Source organism: Melozone crissalis, unplaced genomic scaffold, assembly GCF_028551555.1.
Source record: "Melozone crissalis strain CALT ecotype California unplaced genomic scaffold, PUWL_Pcris_2 ptg000008l_1, whole genome shotgun sequence".
Classification (NCBI taxonomy): domain Eukaryota; kingdom Metazoa; phylum Chordata; class Aves; order Passeriformes; family Passerellidae; genus Melozone; species Melozone crissalis.
The window spans coordinates 14,805,791-14,833,770 of record NW_026535786.1 but is presented as its reverse complement, the minus strand read 5'-3'; the positions used below and the strand labels follow the sequence as shown (position 1 = coordinate 14,833,770).

At 35.6% G+C, this 27,980-nt stretch overlaps 1 protein-coding gene across 6 annotated transcripts in view; it reads left to right on the top strand.

The window, feature by feature from the left end:
* Positions 1-27,980, top strand: part of STXBP5L (syntaxin binding protein 5L) — a 180,739-nt gene that overhangs the window by 47,141 nt on the left and 105,618 nt on the right. For all 6 annotated transcript variants that reach the window (XM_054269701.1, XM_054269705.1, XM_054269702.1 and 3 more), the window contains exons 3-4: positions 20,706-20,787; positions 22,803-22,903. In XM_054269701.1, the coding sequence (XP_054125676.1) occupies positions 20,706-20,787; positions 22,803-22,903 (183 nt within the window). The remainder of the gene's footprint in view (positions 1-20,705; positions 20,788-22,802; positions 22,904-27,980) is intronic.

Below are 27,980 nucleotides of genomic sequence, written 5' to 3'. Positions count from 1 at the left end.
TTGACTCTATGGTTTATATGTAAGTCTAAGTGCAAGTGTGCAGATATAGGTATATTTATCTACATACACATATATATATATGTATATAATCCAAAGGCTGGCTTTTAATTTTAATTAAGGGTTTGGCACCATTTGAAAAGGAATTAAGAAGGTATAAAGTGAGATAAGCTTCATTCAAACCTTGTGTTAGGTTATGGGGTGGGATCTGAAAACCAGAACAGGGACAATGAAACTGACATTGTCAATTTTCTTGAGGGTGTCTACACAGTTCAGTTTTTCATTATTTTCACATGTTGCAAGGGGGGGAAAAAAAGCACTAGGCAATTCTTGCTATCTTTTAATAAATAAACTACTATGCATTCTTGGATTTCTTAGAAGTCTTTTAACTTACTTTGTCCTCCTTTAGAATTTTCTGATGTCTTGTCTTTGTAATTCCATGTTATTTCCAAGGTCTCAAGCATGTAAATGGAAGAGTTTTCACTGTAAAATTCTTCTTTATGCTAACAACATATATGTAAATATCAGTCTGACATAGGGAGTCAGTAGTTCAGAAACATAATTTCATAGACCAGATATTGTTTATTTCTTACTGATTTTTTTTTTTCATTTTTGATCAGCATTCTGGTCAGTCTGCTTTTAGCTGGTTCAGGAGAACACATACACACTGACTATATAGTTAGTTACTTTCATGTTACCCCCATCCTTTCAGATTTTTGGCTTGCCTTTTTTTAAAAATGTTCCTTGAATTTTTTCAGTATTTTCTAAGGTCCACCTTTTGCCAGAATTTGTATTATTGGTTTTCCCTCACGTTTATGAGATCTTTGTTCATTGTGGGTGAGAGGTGACCATATCAGCACTGTAGAGCCAGTTTAATAGTATCAGTTCTGCTAAAAGCTGAGTCTCCAGAGCTGTGAAAGTGGTCTCTGAAAAATCCAATGACTGCTGCATCTGCAGAGAAGCAGCGCTGAAAACTTACTGCAGGGTGAGTCAGATGAAACACAATAAAAGAACATTATAGCAATTTCTAGAGTTTTGCAATTATTGAGAGTGACATTGACATTTTTCGGAGTAAACGTTGTGTCTCTGGAGATTGCCTATACAAGCATTATGCATTGTGCAGCCTCACTTAAGCAATCTGGAAGCTTTAAATGTTCCATGGTCTTCATTTGTCCTCTGTAAAAGAATAAATGTGACTGAGGCTGTGTCTTCACTCGCTGAGCAGACATTGACTCTGTGCCAAATGTAGCAGTGAACAAGTTTGCTTACCTGGAGACTTTTTTCCAAGCTGTGTGGCCTTTAATTTTATTTTCTAGAACTTTATAAACAACATCTTCCTAACAGCAACCCATAAGAAACTGAAATGGGGAGATGGAGGGTCTAGGATGCTACCTGTTTTGGAAGAGCAAGTTCTGTGAGATCTCAACAGCTCTGCTTACACTTGGCTCCTAGAGAGAGTCACAGTGCATGACTGACAAAGCAGGATGAGAAAGTGGGAGTGTGCAGGAAGGGCTCTAATTCTGGCAGAAGCGCATGGGCTTATGGCTGAAGGATGGAGCATGCAGGTGCTGAGGCTCATAAATTGGCTAGGAGAAAGGAAGGGCTGTCAGGATGGGGTGTCTTTCACAGTTAAATGGAGAATTTTGGAATGTGCCTCATAAAGAATAAAAGTATTGCATATTTATGTTATCAATGCAGCATTCTTCAGATTGGAGGCAGATGTACAGACCCTAATGGACATGAATGGCCTTAAATAGTGTAAAGTGAAAGACATTTTTCATTAACAGCTCAGAGATATGTGTAGTTCACTGATTTTAAATATATTCAAAAATCAGTTTATGTTTATATATATAGTACTGTTGTAACGCTACTGAAAAGACAACCCCCTTCACAAGCATTAGTACATGACTTTTAGATCTGGCTTAGGTAAGGATCATGATCACCAATACTCCCTCAGACTTCAGCCTAGAGCTGCAGAAAAATACTACAGCTTGACATTTGCATAGTTAGTCAGGCTTATGTTTTCAGGGAGGCCAGGCCTAAAGTGAAACTAGAATGTTTTCTGTAGCTTCTCAGAAAGAACATATAAGTATGTTACCTTGTTTTGCCCTACGGAGTGCAAATGTCTGAATATTCTTGTTTTCCTCTTCTCTCTCCTACATTATTCCCACTTCCCTTTTAGGAATCCATGGAAATTTTCACATAGTGTCAGAATAGCTTGTGTTTAATGATCTCTTTTTCATTCTGAAGAAATAAGCACAGTGAGCTATTTTACCAAAAGTGAAATAAAGAGAAACTGCATGTTGATAGTGAAAGATAAATTGCACCCTTTGCTATTTTAATAAGAAGTATTTATTCATTTACAGAACCACATTAAGATTTTCTGATTATATAAATTACAAGATATTCCACATTTTAAAGTACAAATAGCAATAGTAGCAAACATTTAAAATTTGCAACTAATTAACTTATAATTTATTACTGTAGACTGAATTATAAAAGATTACAGCTCTTATGCAGCAATAAACAATCACTGTATTTTCCTTTTATAGATTTACATTTCTTTTATTAAAATGGCCTTGAATTTTCATAATATTACTGGTTTTACTGCCTTATTGATGTAGCATATTGTGTATGCTATGTATATTGTATATAATTTTCATATCTCAGACATCGTTCTTCTGATACCTCAGAGGGAATATGCCTTTCCTGGGAATCTGGCCACAAAACAATTGTCACTGAAAACTGGAGTTTCTAACATATATGTTTGGTACATACACATTAATATGTACCAGTATTTTGTTTATACATATGTATTGTATTTATATTTGTGTGTGTAGCTATATATATATATATATATATGTATAAGCTGTAATGACCAAGAGTGTTCTGCATATTGAGTAAGACAGATGGCTTGATAGAGTGAAAGCTATATGTATATAAAGAAAATTCAAAATAAATAGTTATCTGTAGAATCTGATGAAATCTCTTGGTTTACCTCCAGATACATAATCTGTGAAGAATGGAAGATAATTTTCTGTAAAAATTCAGCCAGTTGAAAAAAAAAAAACCCTCAAAACATTGAGGTCAGGAAAAAAATTCCTAGTTTTTAGTAATATAAAATAAGTATCTGGGGTGCTCTTTGAGGATAAGTATATTTTGTTAAACTGAGTCTTTCTGAGTCTAGGAAATAAAGATATCCAAATAGTATAGTAATTATGTATAGCATGCTTTAAAGCATATTTTTACATGCCAGATATTGTAGTTTTATAATTATATCAAGCTGTCTGCAGAACTTTACTTCATCACTTTTTGTTAAAGCCAAGGAAAAGAATAAATCACTATATATCTGTATATTTTTAAAAACAGCTTATTAATCATGGGAATAATGCCATAAAAATATCATGTGACAACAAAAATAACTGTTGGAAAGACTTATTGCGTGACATAAGTGAAAATATAAAAAATATCCCATATGCTTCCCCAAGTTCTTTTCAGATGCCAAATCACAAAATGATGAATTATCTGGGTCAGTTGAAAGAGAGGTCTTCCATTTGCCTTGTGGTGGCTCCATCTCCACTCCTTGCTGGCTGGCTGGATCTCTAGGGCAAAGCAGATATCCCTGCTTTGCTGTCAAATCCTCTCAGCCATGGGAAGTTTCCAGTTGTGGAGGAGGGAAGAGTAAGGAGTAGAAAACAACACTCCTGGGAGCTTGGTGTGCAGGCAGCTCTGGGGGAAGACAAAAATGAGACCTTTTGTAGGTGCCAAAGAGGAACCATCCCGGGGTGATGTGCCCCTTTGCAGGTGTGCAGCGTGGAAGTTTCTTGTTAACTCATTTTTGGAGCAGCCTCACTCCCAACGTGCCCGAGTTTTTATCCTTCCCCGTGTTTTGGTTTGTGCTCTGACAAGAGCTCATGTCAGTGATCCCGAGCCCTTGGGGAACTCTGGAGGTTGCCCACTTGGGGGAAAAGAAGGAGGTAGCTCTTCTGAAATGTGTGATCGTGGCAGGGCCAAGGGGCAGTGTTTCTTCTGTGATCAGGATGGGAAATGGGCAGGAAGCTCAGGGGCAAGGCTGTGTTGTGTTCTCTCCCTCCACTCTGGGGAAATGTCTGGAGCAGTGCTTTGTGCTTTCCACAAATGTGAGCCTCTCTTTACTGCTGTCTTAGAGTAGCTTTGCATAATTCAATAGATCTCCTCTTCCCACTCAGTGGCCACCTCCTTTTGCTCCCTTATCTTCTTGCTTTAGGCAAATGTGGCCTGAAGGGTTGGAAGAACTCCTGCTCTTCCTTATCTTTTATGATTACAAAATTCTCTGCAGGCTTGCCCTGAGTTCCCTACAGTTTCAGGCTTTTAAACAAATTAGTCTTAGTCTCCCAGTCTTTGTCACCAAGCAGAGTCTTCACAGATTGTGTCAATTTTTGCTTCAGTGACCTTTTTATTATGCACTTGTGGAACAGATTCTGGATCAGATTCTGTATCAGACATCAGAACTTGGGAGACTAATTTAAGTATGAGATGACAAGCTTTCCTATCTGTGTCATTTCAAATGTACTTTTTCTAAGTTATTAAATAGGCTAGTTATTGGGTTAAGAGTGTTTTAGTCTGAAAAAGTGATTTTTCCTCATTACACAGTCTTTTCTGCATAAAAAACCAAACACAACAGCCAATGTTGTGGAATGTATGCTCTGAAAAATGTCTTTCAGTCTCTTCTAAGTATTTGTGCTGATCAACAGCCAAATGACATTAACCTGCAGAATACTAATATGCTTTCATGCTATATGAGAGGTGATCATAATTCATATTACAAAAAAATACCAGGAAATCTTGCATGCTGTTGCCTACCTGACATGGCCTGTGTGGGGTTTTGTCTGCCTGAATCTTCCTCCATTCCTCCTTTTTTTTTTCCCAATGCACTTTATATAGTTAGATTCATAGTTTAGATATAGTTTGTATAGTTAGATTTTTATGTAGAGAATCAAAAGCATTTTGTCTAAAGCACAAGAAATTCTTTCTCTTTTATTTTATAATTTATCTTAAATTGTTAGTGAAAGCCGGGCAATTAGCAGCACTATGTGAGAACTCCATATCTAATGAAAAATTGATCACAGTTGTTACTGGTAACTGATGCCTCACTTTTTTAAAAATTACACTATTGTGCTTGGGTGATGTTTTGGTGTTTTTTTTTTTAGTGTATAGTCAAAATGTTTATTTTTAAAATTTCTAGCTGCTTTCTTTGAAACAAATAAATTCAGCAATTTTGTAATGATAAAATAATAGTTGTGTGTTTCATTGATTTATTTCTCAGTAATCGGGAAAAATAAGGGAATTACTAAACTAAAATCACATTCTTATTTCCATTCAGTTAAATTCTCCAAATAAGAGGTTCTATTAGAGTTGAGGAAAACATTCCTCAATTTCTTCTTAATGCTTTACTTTATAGTCAATGTTAAACATGTTATTTTAGAAACCAGGGCTGGGGAGAGGTGGAGGAGACAGCAAAATAATTAACATTGAAAAATCCATTGCTTGGACAGATTTTTGTCCCCAAAATCTCCTAAAAATTTATCTGTCAGTCTCTCTCTCCCTGCTGCACAATAACAAAGACTTTGACCATACCAACTGCTACAGATCACTTTTGTTCTGGCAGCCTTCCTAGTTAGGAAGTGCACAAGTGTGGAGGTAGGTAGCAGCCCAAATCATCCCAAAGCTCCATTATTTCTGTGGGTAGCATCAGCTAGACTTCATACCTGCCATACAACTCCATGGCTCAGACTAATCTTTACCAGAAAAGAAGGTGCAAGGAATATTTACTTTTGTATTTACTTTTTCCTATCTGAGGCACATCCCTGCCCCAGGAGTTAATGATGTTAATATTTGGGAGACAGGGAAACTGCTTTGTCTTCAGAGACAAAGTATCTTCTCATGAAGCAGGTAGCAATTTAGATAAAGAGAAAATTAATGAAATTATCTCCCATGAAGAATCAGAATGCATTTTACAGTCTCATTTTCTGGAGATGTGATTACATGTTATGCTTCTCTATTTTTGATTCTGTACCTTAATGTGAGGGTTATTAAGAGAATTGGTTAATTGCCTTACAAACAGGAGTGTGTGTTAATGGTACTGAAGTTTAACAGTTGACTGCTGCATTACTAGTTTAATTCTGCACTGGTGGTTGAGTTATTTTATAGCAGAGAAATAAATTACCAGTGTGTGAAATCTAGATAAGGGCTGAATAACCTGAATAACCAGCAGTGCTTTTTAGGGAAGCTTTCACTTTTTTCTCTTTTGCTTGCCTTGTCTTTTTGTTTTTGTGAATGTAAAAGACAACTTTAGAAATCTTGATAGATTTACAGGAGAGAAACAAGAATTACTTGGCTGGAAGAAGTGTGTTATAATGAGAGACTTGAGGATCTCAGTCTGACTTAGTTTATGAAAAAGGAGAGGGAATGATGATTTAACTGCTTTCTACGTGCCCTTCCACAGGAATAAAGTAGCTATGGAAGAGATTTTCTAAAGTAACAGAGAAATATATTAGTGGCTTGAAATTAAAGTCTGACAAACTGCCTTAATATTTTTAGCAATATATGTTTTAGTCTTTGAAATGAATTACAAAGGAAAGTCATAGGGTCTTCATTTCTTGAAATTTTAAACTTTATTGTCTTTCTGGAAGACAGGTTTTCATTAAAGAGTGTTGTGTTCATTGAGGTAATACAAGAGGTTGGAGTAGACATTTTCATGCTCCAAAAACCAAGAAAATTTGCTTTCTTTCCATTAACTATCAGAGAATTCTAGTTCTAAAAATTTAATTTCAGACAGAAGAATCTTCTTTTATAGTATTTTGTCTACTGGGTTTTTTTATTCTTATGATTTGTTTTAATGCTAATCCAGAAATTCTGGCATATTTGTAAAATTGGAGCTGGCAATAGAAGAGGACTAATTCTGAAAGAATGTTCTAGTAAGAGTTTTGGTTAGACCATCAATAATTGACTTCTTGTACATTGAAGATACCATGATAAGCAACACAGGGATCTGAAATAGATTCAGCACCAGAAAGAATGAGAGCCTTGGAAAATTAAGAATGAATCTGGTTCAGGTTTCATAATCTGTCATGCAAAGATGTCAAAACATACTTAAATTAATGCAGGACGCTTTGATATGCAAAGTGCCTTAGTGCAGATCTTGGAATTTGTGGTATTTGAATCAAATAAGGCTTAAAACAAAGAAGGAGCTGCCCTGATTTAGGATTCTCCACCTGCTTTTCTATCAGGCCTTTGCTAAGTAAACAATTGCAGGCACTTTGCTCTTCACTATTTCCTTCATTTGAAGAATTTCCACTCTTCAGCAGAGCATTAAAACCAGGGTCCATCTGTGGCATTTGCATTGTTCTAGAGGGTCCATCTGTGGCATTTGCATTGTTCTAGAGGAACAGTATTCTTGGGGATATCACTGCAGAAGAAATATGGCCAGAATCTGAGTATTCTGTAACAGAAGACAATGTTTGTCACGGGAATCAGGGTTTTAAAAACATTGAAATAGAGTGCATTAAAGCTGTTGTCGTTGGTCTGGATTCTGTTAGGTAAAGCAGGATGCATAATGCATTGGTCATCCACAAGTATGAATGGCTTAAAGTTCAAAGAAATTTAGGGCATTACTTGTATTACTTAAAAACAATCTCCTCCCAAACTCACAAAATACAAAATATGCCAACACCAAAAAAAACCTCTTTCCCCAGAATATCTAAGTATCAAAAAAGTTATTTTGCTCTTTCAGCCAGAGACTATAGTAATAATGGGGCAGAGTAGCCAGAATAGAGGAAATATGAAATTTAGAATTTTAAATTATGAAATTTAGAATTTTAAATTAATTTCTTATCACATTTTATTTCTGGATTAACAAATATAGCACGAAAATAATGTGTAATGTGCATATTCAGTGAACAAAAGAAGATCTTGTACTTTCCAGATGAAATAAAATCAGTGCAGTAGGTGGAGCAGCAGATAGATTGTCTGTACCCATGTTCAGAGATGTAATTTAGAAGAAATGAATGAAAATTAAAAGTATTTACTGTCATGAGGTAGTAAAAGAAAAGAATATTTTCACTTGTAACCCTTAATTTTAATATGGTGTGGGATCGTCTGTGCAAAAGTTAATCTTCCTTACACTGGGACACAACCTCTTTTATTGTCTTTAATGTATTGACTTAGATGTGTTACTGATTTTTAAAATAAAAATGTATGAAATTTAAAGTATATAGTTGAGTTATTGGGCAGATAAAGAATTCTCATAGTTTAATTGCTTTTTGATAAATATTATTGAATCTATTCTTTTTTTAATGTTGGGGGGACCACTTAAGTTTGACACTATCACTATCATTTTATAGTATGATAGTGCCATAGTACCATTAATAATAAATCTGACCAATGATTAGTGTGCAATGAATATGAATGCTAAATACTAGAATAGGCTGTGGGAAATATAAATGCCTGGGTGATTTGGATTAAAAATTGCTTAATTTAAAAAAAGCCAACAAAAAAATTGTAGTTTTGTTATGGGATCATAGAAATCCTATTGAGCAACCAATGCCATCTTAGCAGTCAGGAAAATGCAGGTCTTAGTCCCTGAAAAAGCTCTGGTGTGTTGAATTTGCAGTTCTCTTATTCCTGGCAAGATCAGTATGGAAAATGTTTGTTGATAAGGTAGAGCTAGAGCTCCCTCTCAAAAGTGATTGCTTGAAACTAGACAAAACTGAAAGTAAACCACAAGAAAACGGGGACACTGAATAGCAAAAGTCAGATTGGGAATTAACCTCTTGAGTATATAGAGCTGAACTTCTTGGCAAAGCCAAACCTGGCAAGAAAGCTTCACTGTGGGCTGCAACAGCAGAGGACTTCTAGTGAGATTTTCATGTTCATGTGGAAAAATAACAAGATATTCAAGCTCTTGTTCTACATAATGTTAGCTTAGGTTGCACACAAGCAGCTGTTGTAGGTACCTATCAGTTTCAAGTTCTGATGTCTGTCTTTGGCAGAGAGGAGCTAGGACACTCAGCAAAAATAAATATTTGCCTCTAAACATGGTTAATTTGACATAATTCCTTTCACAGGCATTTCTTCTCTTTCCATTTCCTTACTAATCAGTTCAGTTTTCAAGTTACAAATGAGTGCTAAGATGTAAAACATGTAAACTGTGTAGCTTTACCCAAGCTACAGCCTTATATTTTTATCACATATTAGGATGCAAGTATATCTCATATTTAAGAGAAATCCATCAGTAAATTTGGACAAGAAAGCCTCCAAGCATTGTCAGTAGCTGTGGGTATATCTTGTCAATGCTTGTTCTAATAAATCAGTATTCTCAGAAGACCTTGTGCAGCTCCTGCTTTATCTGTACGGATACTGGCATTTCCTTGGGCAAACCTAAATTCTAAATCTGTTTACCTACTCTTTGAAAATTCTGAATCCTTCCAAAGTATTAAAATTACAACATCAGAAGTCTCTGTTGAAGAAAAATTGGGAGGTTGTTTAAGGTTTTTTGTTGTCCCCCTTCCCCCTCACTTTGTCTGGAGAATGTCAGAAAGTAAACTCTGTTTCTCTGCCATTCCTTATGACTTTCTGGTAAGAATGATCTCATTTTTCTGCCTTTTGCAAGCATTAATCAATTACATCCTTCTTGCCTTGTTATGTTCACATTTCCCCCTTGTTTTAGACATTTCTCTCCACCCCAGTATTTTTGTGCGTGTGCATGCATTTGTCTTTTCCAGTAAGATTTTTTTGGGCTTATTTAGCAAATAAATTGTGGTCACAAAAAGCATCCCTTAATAAATGTATATTCATTTGGAGAGTTGATAGACTCTTGAGCCTTCAAGCTTGGAAAGCTCCCGCTCGTTTTGGTAAATTAAGTCAAAATTAAATTAAATTAAATCAAAATCTGCAACAACAGAAAGTAGGCCGTCTAGTTTCCAAATTTGGAATTACCCCACTGTTTTCCTAGACAGACATCCCAAGAAATGGGATGTTTATATGCACTGAAGTCATATGGAGATAAATAACACTCTTCTCCAGTTGATCCATATCAACCTTTTGAATTTATATTCTTTTATCTATCTTAAATAATTCTGGGTGATAGTTTCTATGCTGAACTTGGAAGAACAGTGCTTGAAAAAGGAAAACTTTTTCCCCCATTTAGATTAGTAAATTTTCTTTAGTAAAAAGGCAAATCAGGAATATGGAAGTGCAGGAACAGTGGCCATGCAAAGGTGATCTTTATATATCAAGTCTTGCAGACAATATAAGATAACTGAAATGGGATTTTTGTGACTATTGTTTGTGGAATGAAAGGAATAGATAAAGCTTTTATGTTACTAAATAGTCAGTAATGTTTGTTAGGGATTCACAAAATCAAAGGTAACTACATCTCCATGTTTAGCTTCCCAAATATTTCTGGTTTGACCTTCACATTAGTGAGAGTCAAAGGCTTTAACTAATTGGTGGTCTCCCTTTCTTATCCTACCTACAGTTTAAATACTTCAACTTCAATATGGCCATATGAGTAATATCTCCAACCGCTGAAAATCAATGTGGGGAGAAGCTCATGCAATTGATGTGTGTGTATACTGTGAAGCTGGATTTCTCCCTGTTTTGCTGCAGGTTTCTCCTCTCTTTTGCTTATCCTACATGTATGATAGGTTGCTCTGCAAGAGCTGACTGTCCCTAGATGAAGCCTATCTTAATAATTAAAATTATAATGGGGACTTCTCCAGGAGGCAGAATGGATTGCCTACCCCTATCTTGCTTCCCCTGCCCAGTTTGTTTCCCTGCAGGCTTCCTGCCTCACATCACACTGCAGAAACACAAATCAGATGGAGCTTAAGGCATTTTTCTCATTGTCTTGAGCAGAGAGCAGGGCCCTGGTGGTGTGTCCTGTCGTGCTGGGCTGGATCTGCAGCTGTTACTGCAGGCTTCTTCCTGACGTGAGATAACAAACCCAGCAGATCTTGCCAAAGATCATGGCAGTGGGAAAACTGAGCTGAGAGCCATCCAGCCTCTACAGTCTCTGCCAGATCTCCTCATTCTGTAGAGAGGGATTTGGGTTTTTTGGGAGCCAGCACCCCCAGCAGCACCACCATGCTGTCAGTTACCTGGGGGAGCCAGATCTGCTTCAGCTGCAGCAGTGCTTCAGTTCTCTCCAAATCTGCAAAGAATAATCCCTCCAAGGGAGGCAGAGCTTTCAGTCTTTTTAATTAGAATTGCCAAGGAAATGTGGAAGTAGTTTTGATCCTTCTTGATTCTTGTCCAACAAGAATTGGGTTATTCTGAAATAATGCTGTATTAGTATGGTAAGTTCTGAAACAGTGTCCTGCTTCACTGAAACATGCAGATTTTCAGTAATTGGCATGAAAAAACTGGGATCCTGGGAGATTTGTGGTATGTCCTATTTTATTCCCAGCAGTAGTCAGTCTATTCTTAAAATGCAAATGCTCTTTGGAACTTATTCAGTATTCACTAACTACGTTTTTAAACCTTTACTCATGTTTTAACCCATATCAATTAATGTGATTATAAATTTTAATTCAAATAAAACATAAATGCTTTGTACAACTATATTCATCAAACATGAACATAGTTTGTATAACACAATCTGCAAGTGTCTGTTTAAAGTGGAAAAGTGGTAGTTCATACTCATTTACACCAAAAAGACTTCCTGAAATACATTTTAGCCAGCTGCTGGTTACTTGTTTCATGTATATTGAATGGAAGGGCTGATTAACTGTGGTCTATATTGCACTTTATTTCAATATCAGATGAAATAATTATGTGGCCCAGGAGAGTTATAAAAGTGATGAATGTAGATATTATTTAACCTGTATCTTGGACTAGAAAAAAGAGCACCTCTTCCATGTAGCTCATTGCTGAAATATTTTCTTTAAAATGACATGAGTTTCATGATAGTAGAAAATAAAACTATTTAAGGTTGACTGATACTTGAAATGCCTTTCAACATAGGCATATTTATAGTGTCAATTATATGGAACTAAACCTAAGAATAAAACTTGCCAGATGATTCATTGAAATTTTGTCAAATGCTAAATTTACTTCAATTAAATTCTTACATTTTTCTAATTTTAGTAATTCAAATTTGAATTGCTTCATTGTCAGTTTTGGCTTTTATTGATAGCACGTGTTCCTGTGTGCTTTACATGGCCATTCTTGCTTAACAAATGAAATTCCAGATTAACATCTTCCTTTATTAAGAGCCAAAATAAATATATTGACTGGCAAAAGAGCTGAATATTAATATAGCCTAAATGAAATTTATAGCAATATCATTTGTCTATTTTTCTGGGACAGGAATGAAATTATTGCCTAGTAACATATTGAACTTCCTTTTAATAAGTTTTTGAATGTGAAGTACTTTTCTCTGTTGTACCAGGGACCTCCTGGAATCATCCAATACTAAACAGATGATAATAGAGCTGAAGCAGTGGATGAATTTAAGGAACTGCTCATCAGCTGACTAACAAGCTGTGAGCAGTTTCCTGTGGAGTAATGGAATTATTTAATATTTTAGGCAGCACTGCTCTGCCTAAAAAGAACATGGCATATGACCTCAGCATCTGTATTATCTTGTGGTTGGATAAACATGAAATTAAATTATTTCTATAGGCATATTGATGTTAAAGGGCACATTCCTTGGAACAGTGGACATGTTCAAACACTCAAACAAATCTCTCTACCACTTACCACTTCCAAAGCTTGAGTCAAGATCAGGTGCTGTCTTTCCCAATTGGTACATGTGTGTTGGTGCACTTTTTTTTGACCGAAATTCCCTTGCATAATATATCTCTCTAAGTATCCTTAGATGTCTCAGTTTACAAAAGTGATCTGTGATGTTATGCATGGAAATTTTCTGACATATTACTGAATAAGACAAAAAAATGTATCCTCAGGCCATGCACTTTTACTTTAGAGCCTCAGAGTTATATTTGCACAGTATTCCTTACTCATATTGCAATATAATCAGAAATTTTAACAGAATGGTTATTTAATTTTATTTGAAAAGTTGAGTTCAGACAAGAAACATGTCAATCAGTATACAAGCTCTGCTCATCATCTATTATTGGACAATCAGGTCACTTTCATAACCCATTTACTGTCTTGATAGCTTGTAGTCTGGAGATTTTCAGGGAATAAATTTCTTAAAAGTAATTCTGGGATTATTTTGTTGCTATTTTAGCAGATAATTGTAAATTTAACTTTGAAGAAAGTAAGTTGCCTATAGAAAGCATTTATTTTGTATTGACTTTTTTTAATAGCTTATAAAGATGCTTGAAATTTTTCAGTGAAGTATAGAATCCTTTCATCTTTCCAGTAGAAACTTTTCATTATTTCAGTTCAGTGTTGATTGGTTGATAAAAGCAGTTTGGGCAGGGTCTTGGCACCTGATAAACTGTAGGACATTCTTATTGCAGGATAGAGCAGAAAATTTCCCATGAAAACCAGTCATACACGTGTTCCTGATTGCTTCTGCTTTGCCTTAGGAGTAACACAACAGGGTGCAAGGCAGTGTTAGCCCTAAAATTCCTTAATTGCTCCTGAAGCACAGAACTAGAGTTGTGTGGGACTCATTGCTGTGATGTACCTGGCACAGAGAATTAGCCAGAAGTAATTGCAACAACTGTTAATTATTCCATCACCTTTGAACAATGAAGTTCTTCTTTCCCCTGCGTGTACCAGCCAAAACAGTGGAATAATTTCATGTAAGAGGGAGCATTATCTCATCATTTGCTCCCATCTCCTGTAGACTGCATAATTTGCCATAGGACCTTCATCACCTTGTTCCTAGTCTGGTTGTTGGGGCTGGAAGTAGCATTTGGGAAAACAGAGATTTCCAGTAATGGCTAAGTGCTATCTCTGTTTAACAGAGAAAATATAATGTGTATCTCAAACTCTGTCACTATATGGATGAAGGCTTAATGTATTATTTTACTTGTCTAACTTTTCTATAGCAACTCTGGGAGGAATTAATATTTGGGAAAATGTATTTTATTTTTAGTTACATTTACTTTAACAGATCTTTTGACCTTTTTACAAAAGACTGGTTATGAGATCACTTTTCATTCTATCCTCTGTTGACACCAGTTGTTCTTCATAACTGGCAGCTATGAAGACAATCTGTGCCTTGTAATCACTGTTACTAATCACTAAAAATTCAACAAACATTAGAAAAAATCTGTTGAAGAACAATATGAGAAATACTAATTTTGACCTTATGCAGAGTTTATATAGTCTTTCATTTTTGCTTGAAGAGCACATAAAAAATGCCTTAACTTTCTCTACATCTGTTTTCAGCAAATCCAGTGGCAGAGTGTACAAAACAAGAGAAAACAAATACTAACATAGCATTGGTGCTTAAGTTTTAAATTCAGCTGGGTTTAGTGTGAAACCATTGCAGATGGATGCATTTGTCATCAGTGACTGCACATGTGATAAACTGCATTTGTAATGTGTGTTCTGGGTGTGAGACCCACATGAAGCAAATACTGTGTTAAATATTAATGCCTGAAGGCTGAGAAGGAAAGCAAATCAAAATGGCTGAGTTAAGGCTACCTGCTTGGTGTCTTTGGTAAGACAGAGTGTGTTAGACTACCATCTGTGCCCACTGCAAACAGATGGGCAGCAAATGGTATGATTTGCATAGTCCTCTTAAAAGACAGTAAACTGAATCAAATGCTGTGGTCTTATCAATTTTTTTTTTTTTTTTTGGTCTTTATCTCTGCAGGTTGTTGCTCAGGATCTTGGTTATGTTCAAGTAACTTTCTGGCTTTGGAACACAGAGCCCTCTCATTTATGTCTGTTTAGTTTTCCATAACCTCCAGTGTACATTAGGGCAAGAGTACTATTCTGTCCCAGCTTATTCTCTCTGCAGCTTTTTACCAGATGGGTTTGTAAACAGATGCATTCCTGCTATCCCCATATTTGTCATGCTTTTGACTGAACTGGTATCTGCACTGGCTCTGCAACACTGACACCTGTGAATATAATTAATTATACTCTTCACTTACTTCCATGGATTCCAGTTTTCATTCCGTTTTGCCTTTATTGGTGTTATCTGTATGTGTCAGTTAACTTGCTGAGGTTTATGACTACCTAGGAAAAAAGAGGAAGCCCACTGTGAATGCAACCTTTTAATTTTTTTTTTACTACTGCATGAATTACAGCCTCAAAATACAGATCCTTCAGTGTAGATGCCTGGCAATATGGAGCTTTTACAGATTAATAACTAAATTGCTTCTCTTTGGTGGTGAATTTAACACTAGGTAGTTAAACTGTGTTAATCATTTTGTGTGTGTGTGTGTATGTGTGTGTATGCATAGGCAAAAGGACATTTAAAATTATTCATATTCCACAAATGAAATATAAAATTCTTCCCCTACAAGTGAACTAGATAATCTTGAAGGTCCCTTCCAACCCAAGCCATGCTATGATTTTGTGTTATTTGTGAAACGTTGCTAGAGTCAGTACTTCTGAGTAAGTGCTTTTCACAATATACTGCTTCAGGTTTAGGGGATTGAGTTCAGTCCCATGTTGACTGTATTTGTATTCTGTTTCTGGAACAGATAATTCTCAGAATGACAAAGACTTTGAAAGGCAGTCTTATCCAGAAGAGATCAAAATATGTAGCCTTATGAGTTTTGCTAATTCTAATGGTGCCTGCATATACTTTGGGAAATAAAATGGCTTCTAGTGTATAGAGTGGCCATTAAATACAAACTATCTATAAGCTTTAACATGGAAGAAATCAAAGGTTTGCCAAAAGCAAAATTTTCAGCCAGTAAAGATAATAATGAATATTTAACTGTTCTGGAGATTAACTCTTACATAATTTGTGTGCATGAACAGAGAAATCTATGTCAAGAAAAATAAACAAGATAAAGGTCATTGTAGACCAAAATCTCATGTTTATTGGTGCCAAAAAGTTTTCATTTATGAAAGATTGCACATGTAGCATCCTAAGATAGCAGCCAAGTGCAGCAGTATTTCACTTTTCATAGTGGAGAGGAAAAAAAGAGCTATTTATTTAACCAGCTGAATGAACTCCAGACATAATGAAGCTCATTGTAAAACTGAATCCTTCTGTGCTCAAAACAAAACCCAGAAAGATATTGTTAAATGAAGCACTCCCCAGTGAATTTACAGCCAATAGAAGGCCATAAAGGTAGGAAGGGGTTGTGGGTCTTTGTAAGGGATTCAGTGAGCTCAGCTACAAGCAGTTGACAGAATGGAACTTCTTAGGGACTGCTTATTTTTTGAAGAGCAATGGAAAAGTCTCAAAAACCAAAACCAATATGATTTCCCAATTTTTTATTTTAATAAATAGGTGGTACACACATGCATTAAAAATTATATTGAATATAAGAAATTACAAAATGCAGTCTATGTTTTTACATTGTATTAAAGAAGCCATTACCAAGATGATGTGTGTGGCTTTGGTTTTGAGACTTGAAAGAAGTGGAGTGCACATTCTAGACTATGTATGAAAACAGACAGGAACTATTCAAAGCTAAGAAAATTTCTGGTGACATGAAAGTAAAGGAGCTCAGAGTTTTTTCTTTTATTTATGAAGAATATAGATAAGATACAGCTTTCAAAGCAGGAAATTCCTGCTAATATGAAGGTATTTAATTTAGCATAAAAAGATGTAATGATATGTAAAAGCTTGAAACTAGAGCTAAATGTATTGATTCCACATATAGCATGACATTCTTAATAGTGAGGATAACAAAACACTGGAGCAATACACTTCAGAAATCAAAATATAGAATGTTTCATGTAAAGAGAGAAAAAATCAGTTTGAACCACAGTTTTGTACTCAGGACTTAGGCATTTATTTAGGACTTAGGAATGTGGCATTTATTTGTACCAGAATATGCACTATCCTTAGTAGAAAATAATTGTGTATGAGACATGGAGAAACTTCATGAGGGAACTGTAAAAATATGTATTCCAAGAACTGCAAGTAGCTAATTTCAGAACTGCAAATCTAGGTGCTAAAGGTGCTGTTTCCATAATTATCTTTTTACAAGACCTACCCCCTGAAACAAATACAACTGAGAAACATTCTGGTTGGTTTAGGTGGTCAGAGGTGTGGTTGAATTCTTTGATCATTCTTGTACTTGACTATTTAGATAAATCCATTGGTGCTTTTTAAACTGATAAATCACTCAATTCAGTGGCATAAGTCTTCTGCAAGAAAAAGCTGTCCTATATTCAAGTTACACCCCAAGTCAGTTCTGCAGTTGGTTTATGTAATGGAGTAACACCAGCCCACAAGCATCTGCTCTTAGGGTGCTGCATAGTCCTACTCAAACATGTACCAGTCAGTGCAGATCAGATGACAAGGACTCAGAGCAGCAATGCTACTTTTGCAGCACCCCACAATTCCCAAATGTTTTAAAGGAGAAGCTTTAAATGGAGATTTCCCATTTCTGTATGCATCATTTTAATAAAATGGTAGATGTGAGATCAGGGTTTCTGCTCTAATGTTAATTTCTGTACATAGATTGTTCTTAGTCATGGAAAAAGTTGGTTAAGTACCCAAAAAAGTTAGAGCTGCTTATTTACATAGCTTGGTGTCATTTTCCTCTATGGAAGAATTTTGGTTTTGAAAAAGTTGCCATATGTGATTTAGGAGTTTTTACTTGAGATATCCACTATCTGCCTTGGAAGGAGGTTCTTTATGACACCACATTTTCACTTCCTTGCCCCTGCAAAGAGGAATGAGTCACACTGCAGGCCTTGTTATTGCTAAAAGATTTAATCTCACACTACTGAAGAGTCACTGTCTTAATGAAGGAAAACATGTCCTACCTCATCCCCTTCTGATCCTAAGAAGTAAATACCTGCTGCAAGTGACACTGGCCTCAACTTTATGAGTCAGTTCTGAAGTATGTGCGCTTTTGGTTCTCAGTGAACACCAAGGACTTGCAAGTCCTTGTATTCCATTAGTACTAACCTCTGAGAAGAATGAGACACATCAGATCTGTGTGTATCACATAGTAAAAATGAGTCATGGAATAAAAAAGCTGTGGGGTACTGTGGAAAGTGGTCATAGATCATGCTATGAAAAGATTTGGTCATTGTTACCTCTCATCATGAATGTAATCATTCACTGACAACTTTAATTTCCAAGATGTGAGAGTGTAAATTCTTGGTTACTAATGTATTATGCTGTCATGGAAGTCGGCATCTTGGAAGATGAATCCAAGTATTTAAAATTAGTCATCTTAGCAACTGATTTTTTTCCCAAGTAATTACAAGCTTTGGAATATCGGGATGTTGAAATACTCAGTGAAAAAGTGTTGCATACAAGTGAATGAAGAGCAAAAAATCCTGTTTCACTCTCACAGATATTAAAGCCAGGATTAAATGTAGTTTTCAGAAAGAACACTTTTCTTTTAGAGTGTTATTGCTGTCACACTTTCACTGCTTGATGCGCATAATTCTAATTCTACTTGCTTCACTCTAGATCCCAAAAGACATCCAGACTTAGTTTTCATCTTTTTCCCTTTTATGTATAAATTAGGATAATCTGGCATGGCTTTGAAGGCCCCTGGGAGATCCAACATACTGATAAGAGAGAAGATAGTCACTAGTTTTTATTCTTGAAACCCATGGTGTCTACTTTGCAGTATTTAGATGTATTGGTCCCCCCTTTTAATATCCTCAGAGATACTCCATTCTCCCTGATAGCAAAGTCATCATTTAATGAAAAGGCGAAAGTAAAAAGAATAAAGTCAGTCCAGAGCCTGAACTATAGGTACTTCTGCCGTATGTCCTGTTGTAATACACTGCTATGAAAAGATTTGATGAGGTAAGGTTGTACTTGTCCATGCTTGGCAGCAAAACACAGAATTTGCAGAAGATGGGCTCAAGTGCCAAGAACATGTGCCAAGTCATCATATCTCTTCAGTTCCTTCTGCTGGAAGGACCTCACTGCAGCTCCCAGAATGTTTGAAAACCACCAGCAGTCAGTGCTAATGCTGCTATTTAAGCATCAGTTCTCACTTCAGGGCAACTGGCCAAAATGAAGCAGACAGCACAATTTCTCTCTTATTTTAGTAATTTGTGAGTACTTTAGTAATTTGTTTTTCAGGGTGAACACTGATGCATATAAATGTGAATTTTTGGAGAGTGCTTTGTTTGTTTGGGATATGCTGAGTGAAATCATCTACTTTGTTAGGATGTTTCCTAGAAAACTGACTTAGCATGATACTGAACTGATGCTGAAGGGTGACAGACACTTAATCAGGGCAATGCAGCTGTAATTTTCATTAAAGACAATCATTAAGTAGTGCCATGTATCTGTACTGAGTATTAAACTCAGGTTAAAAGGAAAGCACTTATCTCTTAAAAACTGCAGTTAGCTTGAAATCCCAGGTGGGTTGGTGACTTGCTGGGTTGGTTTTGGTGCTTTCTCTGATGTTACAAGAAGTGGTTGTTAAATGTTAAAAAAGAGTTCCACAGAACAGTCATTCAGAATGGACCAGAAGATTACCATCAACACTTAGAAAGTGCCTTAGACTACAATACATGTTTATTGTCCATTTTGAATAGGTTGTTTAAATGTTGTGTAATGTAGTTATGGTGTTTTATACACAACTTTTCATCTATAAGCACCAGTTTTGTAAAACTCGATCTCCATCTTACAAATAGAGAAATGAAGGCTCAGGTAAGAAAAAATACTTCTTTCCCCCAGAGGTTATGCACCAGACCAGGTGACAAAATCAAGAGTAAATTTCAGGTCTCAAGGTACGTGGTGTCCATTAACCTGCTTGTTTAACAGTTGGAAGAGCAATTGCTTCATACTTGGAGCATCTAAACCTCAAATTTGCTAATTAATGGATTGTACTTTCTGGAGGCCAATATTAGAATGGTTTACTGTACATCTTTCTCCTATGAAAAGGGAAATAAAGATTCTGACATTTACCTGCAGCTAAAATAAGTGGACAGTTGGCTTTTTTTGGTCCGGGTTTTACAATATGCTAATATGATTGTATATTACAAGTGGATCAAGCTCTGTGTTGTAAAATATTTTTTCTAATCATAATCCTGATATTTTTAAAATATGGTGTTTCATATGTTTCACACAATATAGTTTCTAATAATATATTTCATATTTCTCCTTTTGTCTTACTTTTGATCTTCAGTCATTTTCAGGAACAACAGTTTCTTGCTGAAGTCTCTGACTCAGATGAGAAAGGCCATCATCCTCTAAGTTAGGGAGATGACAATTTAGCATGCACAGGAAAAGACCTGAAGAGAACAGATAAAATCCTACATTCATTATATGTCTAGTCTTGATAAGTACAAAAATCTGATACATTCATGTGTTATGTTAAACCAATAATGTATAAAAATAAATTTAAGATGCATCCTGCTGAATTTATCTGTTAATTCATGTACTTTGTCTCACAGGAAAAAGAAATAAGCTAGAACAGATCATTTACAATTGCACATTTTTCAGGCTGCTGATGTTGGTACTTTAATTAGAATAGTGGAATGTCAGCATGAATTCTTTTGTTTTACAGAAAGCAAGAAGAATTGAGGTTAATTAAAGGTTAATTAGAGTTTAATTGGTAGTTCTTTCTTTCCCTCTTTACTTCTGGTGATAACAGGAATGTTAGAATCCTTGACTTTGATGACAACAGATTGGGCAGGCCTGGTGTTGATTGCTACTGCCAACATGAAAGTGGTGCTGCAGTTCTGCAGCTCCAGTTCCTAATCAATGAGGTAAGGACATATTTACTCAGATTCCTCTGTATAAATTTAGTTTAATAAGTCAATTCATGTAATTGAGTGATATAACTTCTCCCATTGACCAACTGTGCCAACAAATAAGGGGTGTACATCCAGAGAACATTCAACATACAGCCTTTTAGAAGAATATTTATGGAACTGCACTCAGAGAAAAGTATTGCCTTCCTATACATCAGTTTAAAGTACTGAACAAAAGGCAGTCAATACATGAATGTGTGTAAAATGATGTAAAATCCATTAAGTTACTAAATATGCTGCACAGTTCTGGTTCAAATAGAATTTAATAAATGAGTTAAATCTTTCTATCAAAATATATTGATAGTTATTGGCTGAAAACACTATAGTTGGAGATATGCTATTACGTGAAGCAATAAAAAGCAATTGCAGGGATCCTCAATTAAACCATCATGCTTAGCCTTTGTAAATGGCTTGTCAAAATCAAATTTAGACAACAAGAAGAAACAGTGCCAGATTATAGCTTGGTCTTTGCAGAAGGTTCTGAAGATGGGAATAGGCAAGAAGACTTTCTGGTGAATACAAATCAGAGGGAGTTTTTTTTGAGGACTTTAGAAGTTGGCCAAGTCTTAGTTCAGTTTTGATTAATTTTATCCCATGGCATAAGGAAACACTTTTTACAGGTAGAAGTCCTCTTTGTAAATGGGGAGATCTTGGAACTTCTCAGGGGAAGAGTTTTAGTTTTATGGATTTTTTAAACCTGAAAAATATTTAATTTTTTCCTACACCTATTTGGAGAAAGTAACTGAACCGTGGACGCTGAGGAGGGAGTCCAGTGAAACAGTCTGGTGAAATTCTTAAGAGTAATGCAGGATTGAGAACAGGAAGGACAAAGTTTGAATTAATATTCTTGCTTTTCATTGGGTGACCAGCAAACCCTATAATACATAGAATTAATTTGATTTCTGTGGTGGATAGTCTTTCTGGCTCTTTGGGAGATGAGAATTAAAGCATGGATTACACTGTATTAGAGAAGTCTCACCTCCATATATTTTATTTGCATAGGTCAATGTTGAAAAGAACATTTACTCCAATAAGAGAAGTTTATTAGCCAGTCATAGATTGTAGGAATTAATCTTTCCAGTTACATACTTGCCCTTCCTCAATATAAAGCATTGCCTTTTTTGGGGGCAATCTGTTCCCCTCTGTGATGGTAATACACAAGGGTAGGTCTGTGTCTGGCCTGATCTGAGGTGTAAATGTGACAAACCAGTGCAGAGCAGTAGGGAGCTTCCCCAGTAGGTAAGTTTCACATGTGATCGATATTCTGTGGTGAGGAGAAAGGCAGTTAAAAGCAGATAGAATAAGTTCACTCCAAGTTTCTCAGTCAGATAGAGGCCTGGGCTTTGAAAGATGACCATTTTTGGGACACCACAAGCAGAATCAGTCTTCATAGTATTTCTGATCTGTGATGAAGACTCTGTCCTTCTATCTGCATCTCTTAGTTCTTCCTATGTCCTGTCCTCTTGCTACCTGTCCCTACTTTCTTATCTGCATCCTCTTTTCATAGTTCCAGTTTTGAATTTTCATCTTACCTTGATATGACTCCTAAGCTGTGCTTGGCACTGTCATATGTGTGCCCATGCATGCACTAATCCCTTTATTCTTCAGTTACATTTTTCACACTCACCTTTTTAAGTAAGTGTTGTCTCTTTTCCGTTTTGTTAGTCTTCCTACTTATGTGGAAACAGTTGAGAGTTGGCTTGTGTGAGCTTGGTTACACAATTTGAGTTTTAAATCGATGGAGTTTTAGTTTAACTTTGGCTGATCTTGTACTTATTTAAAATGTTTACATTTACCAGATCAATTCAGTTGTGTATTATTTGTGGTAGATCATTTTTGTTGTGGAAGAAAGCAATGATTTTTCATAAACTGTCAGTTTGACAGGTAGATCTTTAGCAGTGAGGATCATGTAAGAATAATACAAAGGCTGCAGAAAAATAACGTGTTGATGTATTTTGTGTCTTCTCTAGGGTGCTTTGGTCAGTGCATGTGCAGATGATGCGCTTCATTTGTGGAACCTCCGACAGAAACGACCAGCTATTCTACATTCTCTGAAATTTAATAGAGAAAGGTAAGGCTATGTGACACAAAATAGAGATCTCGTTACAAAAACAACACTTCCTGAATTTCTTATAATGCATTTTGCCTTTCTACAGGTGGATATAGTTTTGCCTTGAATATTTTTCTTTCAGGTTTGTACCTATGGAACAAAAAGTTCACTTTCTCTTTCTGCAGCTTTCTCAGAACTAGAAAAGCTTGGTCTTCTTTATGCCAAAATATTCTTCATTTTACTTCTATTTGCATGAACTGCTGTGAACAGTAATTAGTTTTTAATTCAGACTGGACACAAGCACTCACTTTTGGCTGAACTGTTGTTTAGTAATAGACAGAGTACTTCAGCTGGCTATATAAGGGTAATAATTTTATTTTTTACCTTGAAATAATTTTATTTTTGTAAAATACTGGAAGTTTAGTAGAAATAGATTGTGAATTTGGGAAACTCTGGTAAGTGTAAAGTGAATCAGAGTGTTTTTCTTAGTTTTATTTTATAAGTACCTAATTGTAGGAAACCCTACTGAAAATAGATTAAATGGGTGGTTGTAATTTTCAAATTCAAACAGGAGCTGAACACTTCAATCTGTATTTAGTCACTCAAGTAAAAACTGATAAGATGTTAGGGAAGTTCGGTGCTGCACATCTATTAAGAGTGAGAAAAAGTTCCAAGTTTTTCTTAAGGAATTAGGGCAGTAGTCAGGAGACCAAGATGCAGTACATAAATGCAGCATTTTGTTTTTAACTGGAAATTTAACTCATATTTTCATTCTCTTACTGTGTGCATTCAGTGTTTATTAAGGTGCAGCAACTTTTTTTGATATTTATATATTTGCTTGTGCAGTGGGAAAAGATCCCAGTACTTCACCAGAGCAACAGACTCATCAAATCTTTAGCTGCAGCTAGTCTGAAAATTATTATGGAAATACATTTTTCTTTGTTGTTTATTATCCAGATACAAATCGTATTTGCACAAAAATGTCACTGAGATGCATGATTTGTAGTAGGAAGTACTGTGTAATAATTTAAGAAATATATAGCCTGATTGCAATGAGTTTATAACCTATAGCAGATGTGTATCAAGGGGTTTGGGACTGCGTGAGAGAAGATGAAAATGAAAAATTAGGTGTGCATTTCTAGCTGCTTCTGGGCAGTAAGTTATCATTTTACTCATGGTGAAATGTTTGAATCTTGGTATTCTCATCAGGTAGGTGCATTATTCACAATTTGTCATTGATAAATCTAAACATCAGAGAAGTTATTCCAGTACATCTTGGTTGAGCTCTCCCAGCCAGCAACCTGACACGCAACCTAACCAATCATTGCTTATAAGAATGCAGCCCCTGTTCATCTCTGCCTTCTCTTTAGAGATATTAACCTGTTATTTTGGTCAATATTTTATCAGCATTTCTTGCTAAGAGAAACTCACGCACACATTTGTGCTTTGCTAAGAGCAAAACATTTGTCATCACACTTGCTTGATTTTCTTTTTTGTCTGACACCCTAAAACATTGAGCAAAATATTTGCAAGCAAGTTCTTTAGAATACTGCAAAATTTGCTTAAAACCAAATTTTCTCTTTGGGGCCTTTTTTATTAATTGAGGTGCAAGTAGGATCTGAGAATGTAAGTTATTTGTAACAAATGCATAGCTAACTATACTGCCTTCTATCAAAATCTAGTAAGTTGTGTACAAAAAAAAAATTAGTTCTTTTATGTATATTTTTGTAACTGGTTCAATTGCTGCCATTTAAATAATTTTTATTAGGACATCAGAGTCTGTGAGGCAAATATCTTTCAATATAATATTGTCAAAGAAGTAAGTCCAGTCTTAAATTTAAAAAGAGTTTTCCATAAATATGAAGAAATAACATTGTAGGCAGTTCATTCCATCTCAGGGTTCTCTAGCACTGTTCTAAGTTTCTGGTTGGTTTTTTTAAAATTATTATTCAAGCACTTGGCTTCAGAATGAAATCTCTTGATTTTTATTATATTTTCTTTTTACATCCATATAAATTTATTTTAAATCATCTAATTTCAATTTTCTAAGCTCAATTACACATTTAGCATGGAAAATTCAACATAATCCTCTGGGCAAGTAGCAAAAAAGTAAGGCTAAAGCTCTAATTAACCCTCTCAGTTTGGAACATTTATATGCCTAATAGAGCTAAGTCTAAAAGAGAACTTTCATTTTTTTCTGAATATATTTTTGGCGTTAGAGAACAGAAGCTCTAAATTATGGAATGGTCAGAGAAATAGTGAATGAAATAATGGTTGCTGTAGCTATGTGAAATCTATGACTAAATGGATGTAAGAGGAACTTGAGAGGCTGATAAAGTCATAAGATCAGGATTTATTTTCTTCAAGAAATTCAAAGGTCTGGCTTTCAAAAAGTAATGTTTTCCTCCCTGGAGGAACTGTTAAAAATACTTTATTTTTATCCTCCCCTCTCCTCTTGGGGGGGGAGGAGTGGTTAAGAGAAAGCAAGATTCATATTGAATAGAGATTCTTTTGTCTTAAGTTTGTGAACCAGTGAACAAGATGGTTTTTAAATGTTTCTTAAAATGCTTGTTGACAGAAAATATGTTGAAAATATGGATGCATGTCTTCAAAAAATAGTAAGGTATTGAAAGGTGCCAAAAAGGGAAGTGTTTAGAAAGTCAAAGGCTAGTTCTTAGAAGATTATTTATAATATAACTTAATTTTAGATTTAGGTAGCTTTCACATGGCCAACCACTTAGTTGTTCAGGTGCATTTCATCTTTGAAAATGGAACATGTGAATCCTTCTAATTTTTCCATTTGCATGTCTCTCTTCAGGATTTAAAAAAAATTAGGTTTATTCATCAAGTATATTTGTCTCCTTGTTACACTGTTTAGTTTAATTGGGTTTTTTTAACAAATGGCAGATTTACTTCATGAGGTGAAACCATATAATGCTATTAAAATTCTAATATTTTATCTGTTTGTGATGATGAAGGTGATTTTATTATTCCAAATACTTGTTTTATTTGACATTGACTAATTAACTCCACGTAGAATCAGTTTATTCTGAGGTTTTATGGTGTTTGGTGCATGAACCATAGAGCTGGTAGTTTCTGTTAGACAGATGAATGTTACTTAAGTTTTTGGCTATTACTCACAATGCATCAGTCATCATGCAGTTGAATTGTTTAAATTGCAATTTTCTTCAGCTTCTTGACATTTAAGATTTCAGGATAATGGACTAAAAGCTGCTCTTTAGCAATGTTTGTGTATAGGTTTCTGTAATTACTTGAGTCAAATTTCCCCAAGTGCATACGTACATATATCCCCTCTCTCCCTCCCTCCCTCCCACAAAAGTAAAAATGTTCTTTTCTTTGGATGTTGGTAAAAACATTGTTGTAAAGAGCAAAGAACACTTAAAAGCCATATTCTTTGACTTAATAGGTAAGATTCAGTATTAAGACACTGAATGGTTTATAAATAATAATTCACTAACAAAGTGCACCTTCATAGCTGTTAAATCAGTTTGCAGCTTCTCCAGATTTAGTTTTTTCTTCTTCTGACCTACTGTAAAACTGATGATGATGCAGCACTAGCAATAAGAATTCATAATTCACTGTTCCTTTACTAAATGTCTCTTTGGAGTAAGTGTAGAAGGAGCACTAAAGAGACTTAATGGCAAACAGATATTTTCTGGTTTATGGTGTAATGCTCTGGACTTTTTTGGACTTAAGAAAATTATACATTTTTGCCAAAAAGCATATATTTATTTTCTATGAAGTAATCATATTAGATTTCTATTGCTATATTTGGAATCTAATACAATGCATTAAGAACTTTCAAGAAAATACAGCTGTAAGCAATGTGTCACAGTGCTTGGCTCCATACCAAGAGCTGTAATGATAAGACAGTTACTCAAAGACATGTTTGACAGTAGCATATGGTTGGTAATACATGATTTATGGTTTCTTTTACAAATAGGGTAGACAGGTAAAACATTTTAAACTCTGTAAACATTCTATAAGAATTGCCTCGGTGTTTTTGAAGGTCAAAATTGTGGACACCTTCCATATGTTAGTACCTCCTTTTCCTTTCTTGATGTCATAGGAGATGCCAGATTGATCTTCAGTAGGCATTTTAGGCAAAGTAAATAACTCAGCTGATGCCTCCGGTTTTAGCTTTTATATTTTTTCATATTCTATTCTGCTTTACTATGTAAGTTTAGGCTTCATTTTAGGAGATAGTAAGCTCTCCACAGAATAGGTAGACAAAACTATGCCTTCTCTAGCTGGGGACTAAGGACCGGTGATCCAGATCTCAGACTCAAGAGCATAAACAACAGTGGACCAAAGAGAGAAAACAAAGATGGGACTTCATGGGCTAAAGCTATAATTGGACAATTAGCTCCAATATGCAAATGGCCCAAAACTTATAAAAGTGTGATACCCTGGGACCTGTTGTCCATTTTTTGACCATTTTGGTTGTGCTGCCCAAGGTGGATCTATTGAGGCCTCTTAATAAATACCTACTTTATTCTTTAAGTCTGATCTCTGTTTTAGGTCAGCCTTCACAAGGCATCAGTTTTTGGCATCAAGCTACTAGAACTAGACACTGTCTCTATCTGCTGCAAAGAACATTAGGATTAAGCAAAACCACTGGAAACTATTATAGGTCTTCATTATTTTTAATATAATCAGAGCAGACTTCAGCAGGTACAGGTTTAAATATACAACAGCTTACAGATTCCCATTTAATATAAGTGCAGCTGGGGTAGGAAAACCAGCAAGGATTGCAGGGTGAAATCCAAGTCCTATAAGCTAGCAGGTGCTTGTTTCACTTAGGAGCACAGTTCATCTCCTCTGAGCTGGTCCAGGTGTGTTGGCTGACATGGGGGACGGCCCTCCTCTCTTTCTTCTTTCAGCCGTGGCTGATTGGTGTGTGACAAGAGAGCCAGCAGTGCTGCAGCAGCTTAGCCAGTGATTTAGAGCAGCCCTCATGAGCACAGTGTGACACAGATTGTTGCATCTTTAAATCCATCTGCTTTCACTCCATACCAAGGCCCTTCTGAGGGGAGTCACCAGGTGACACAATCTCTATAACTGGCTTTATAGAGAC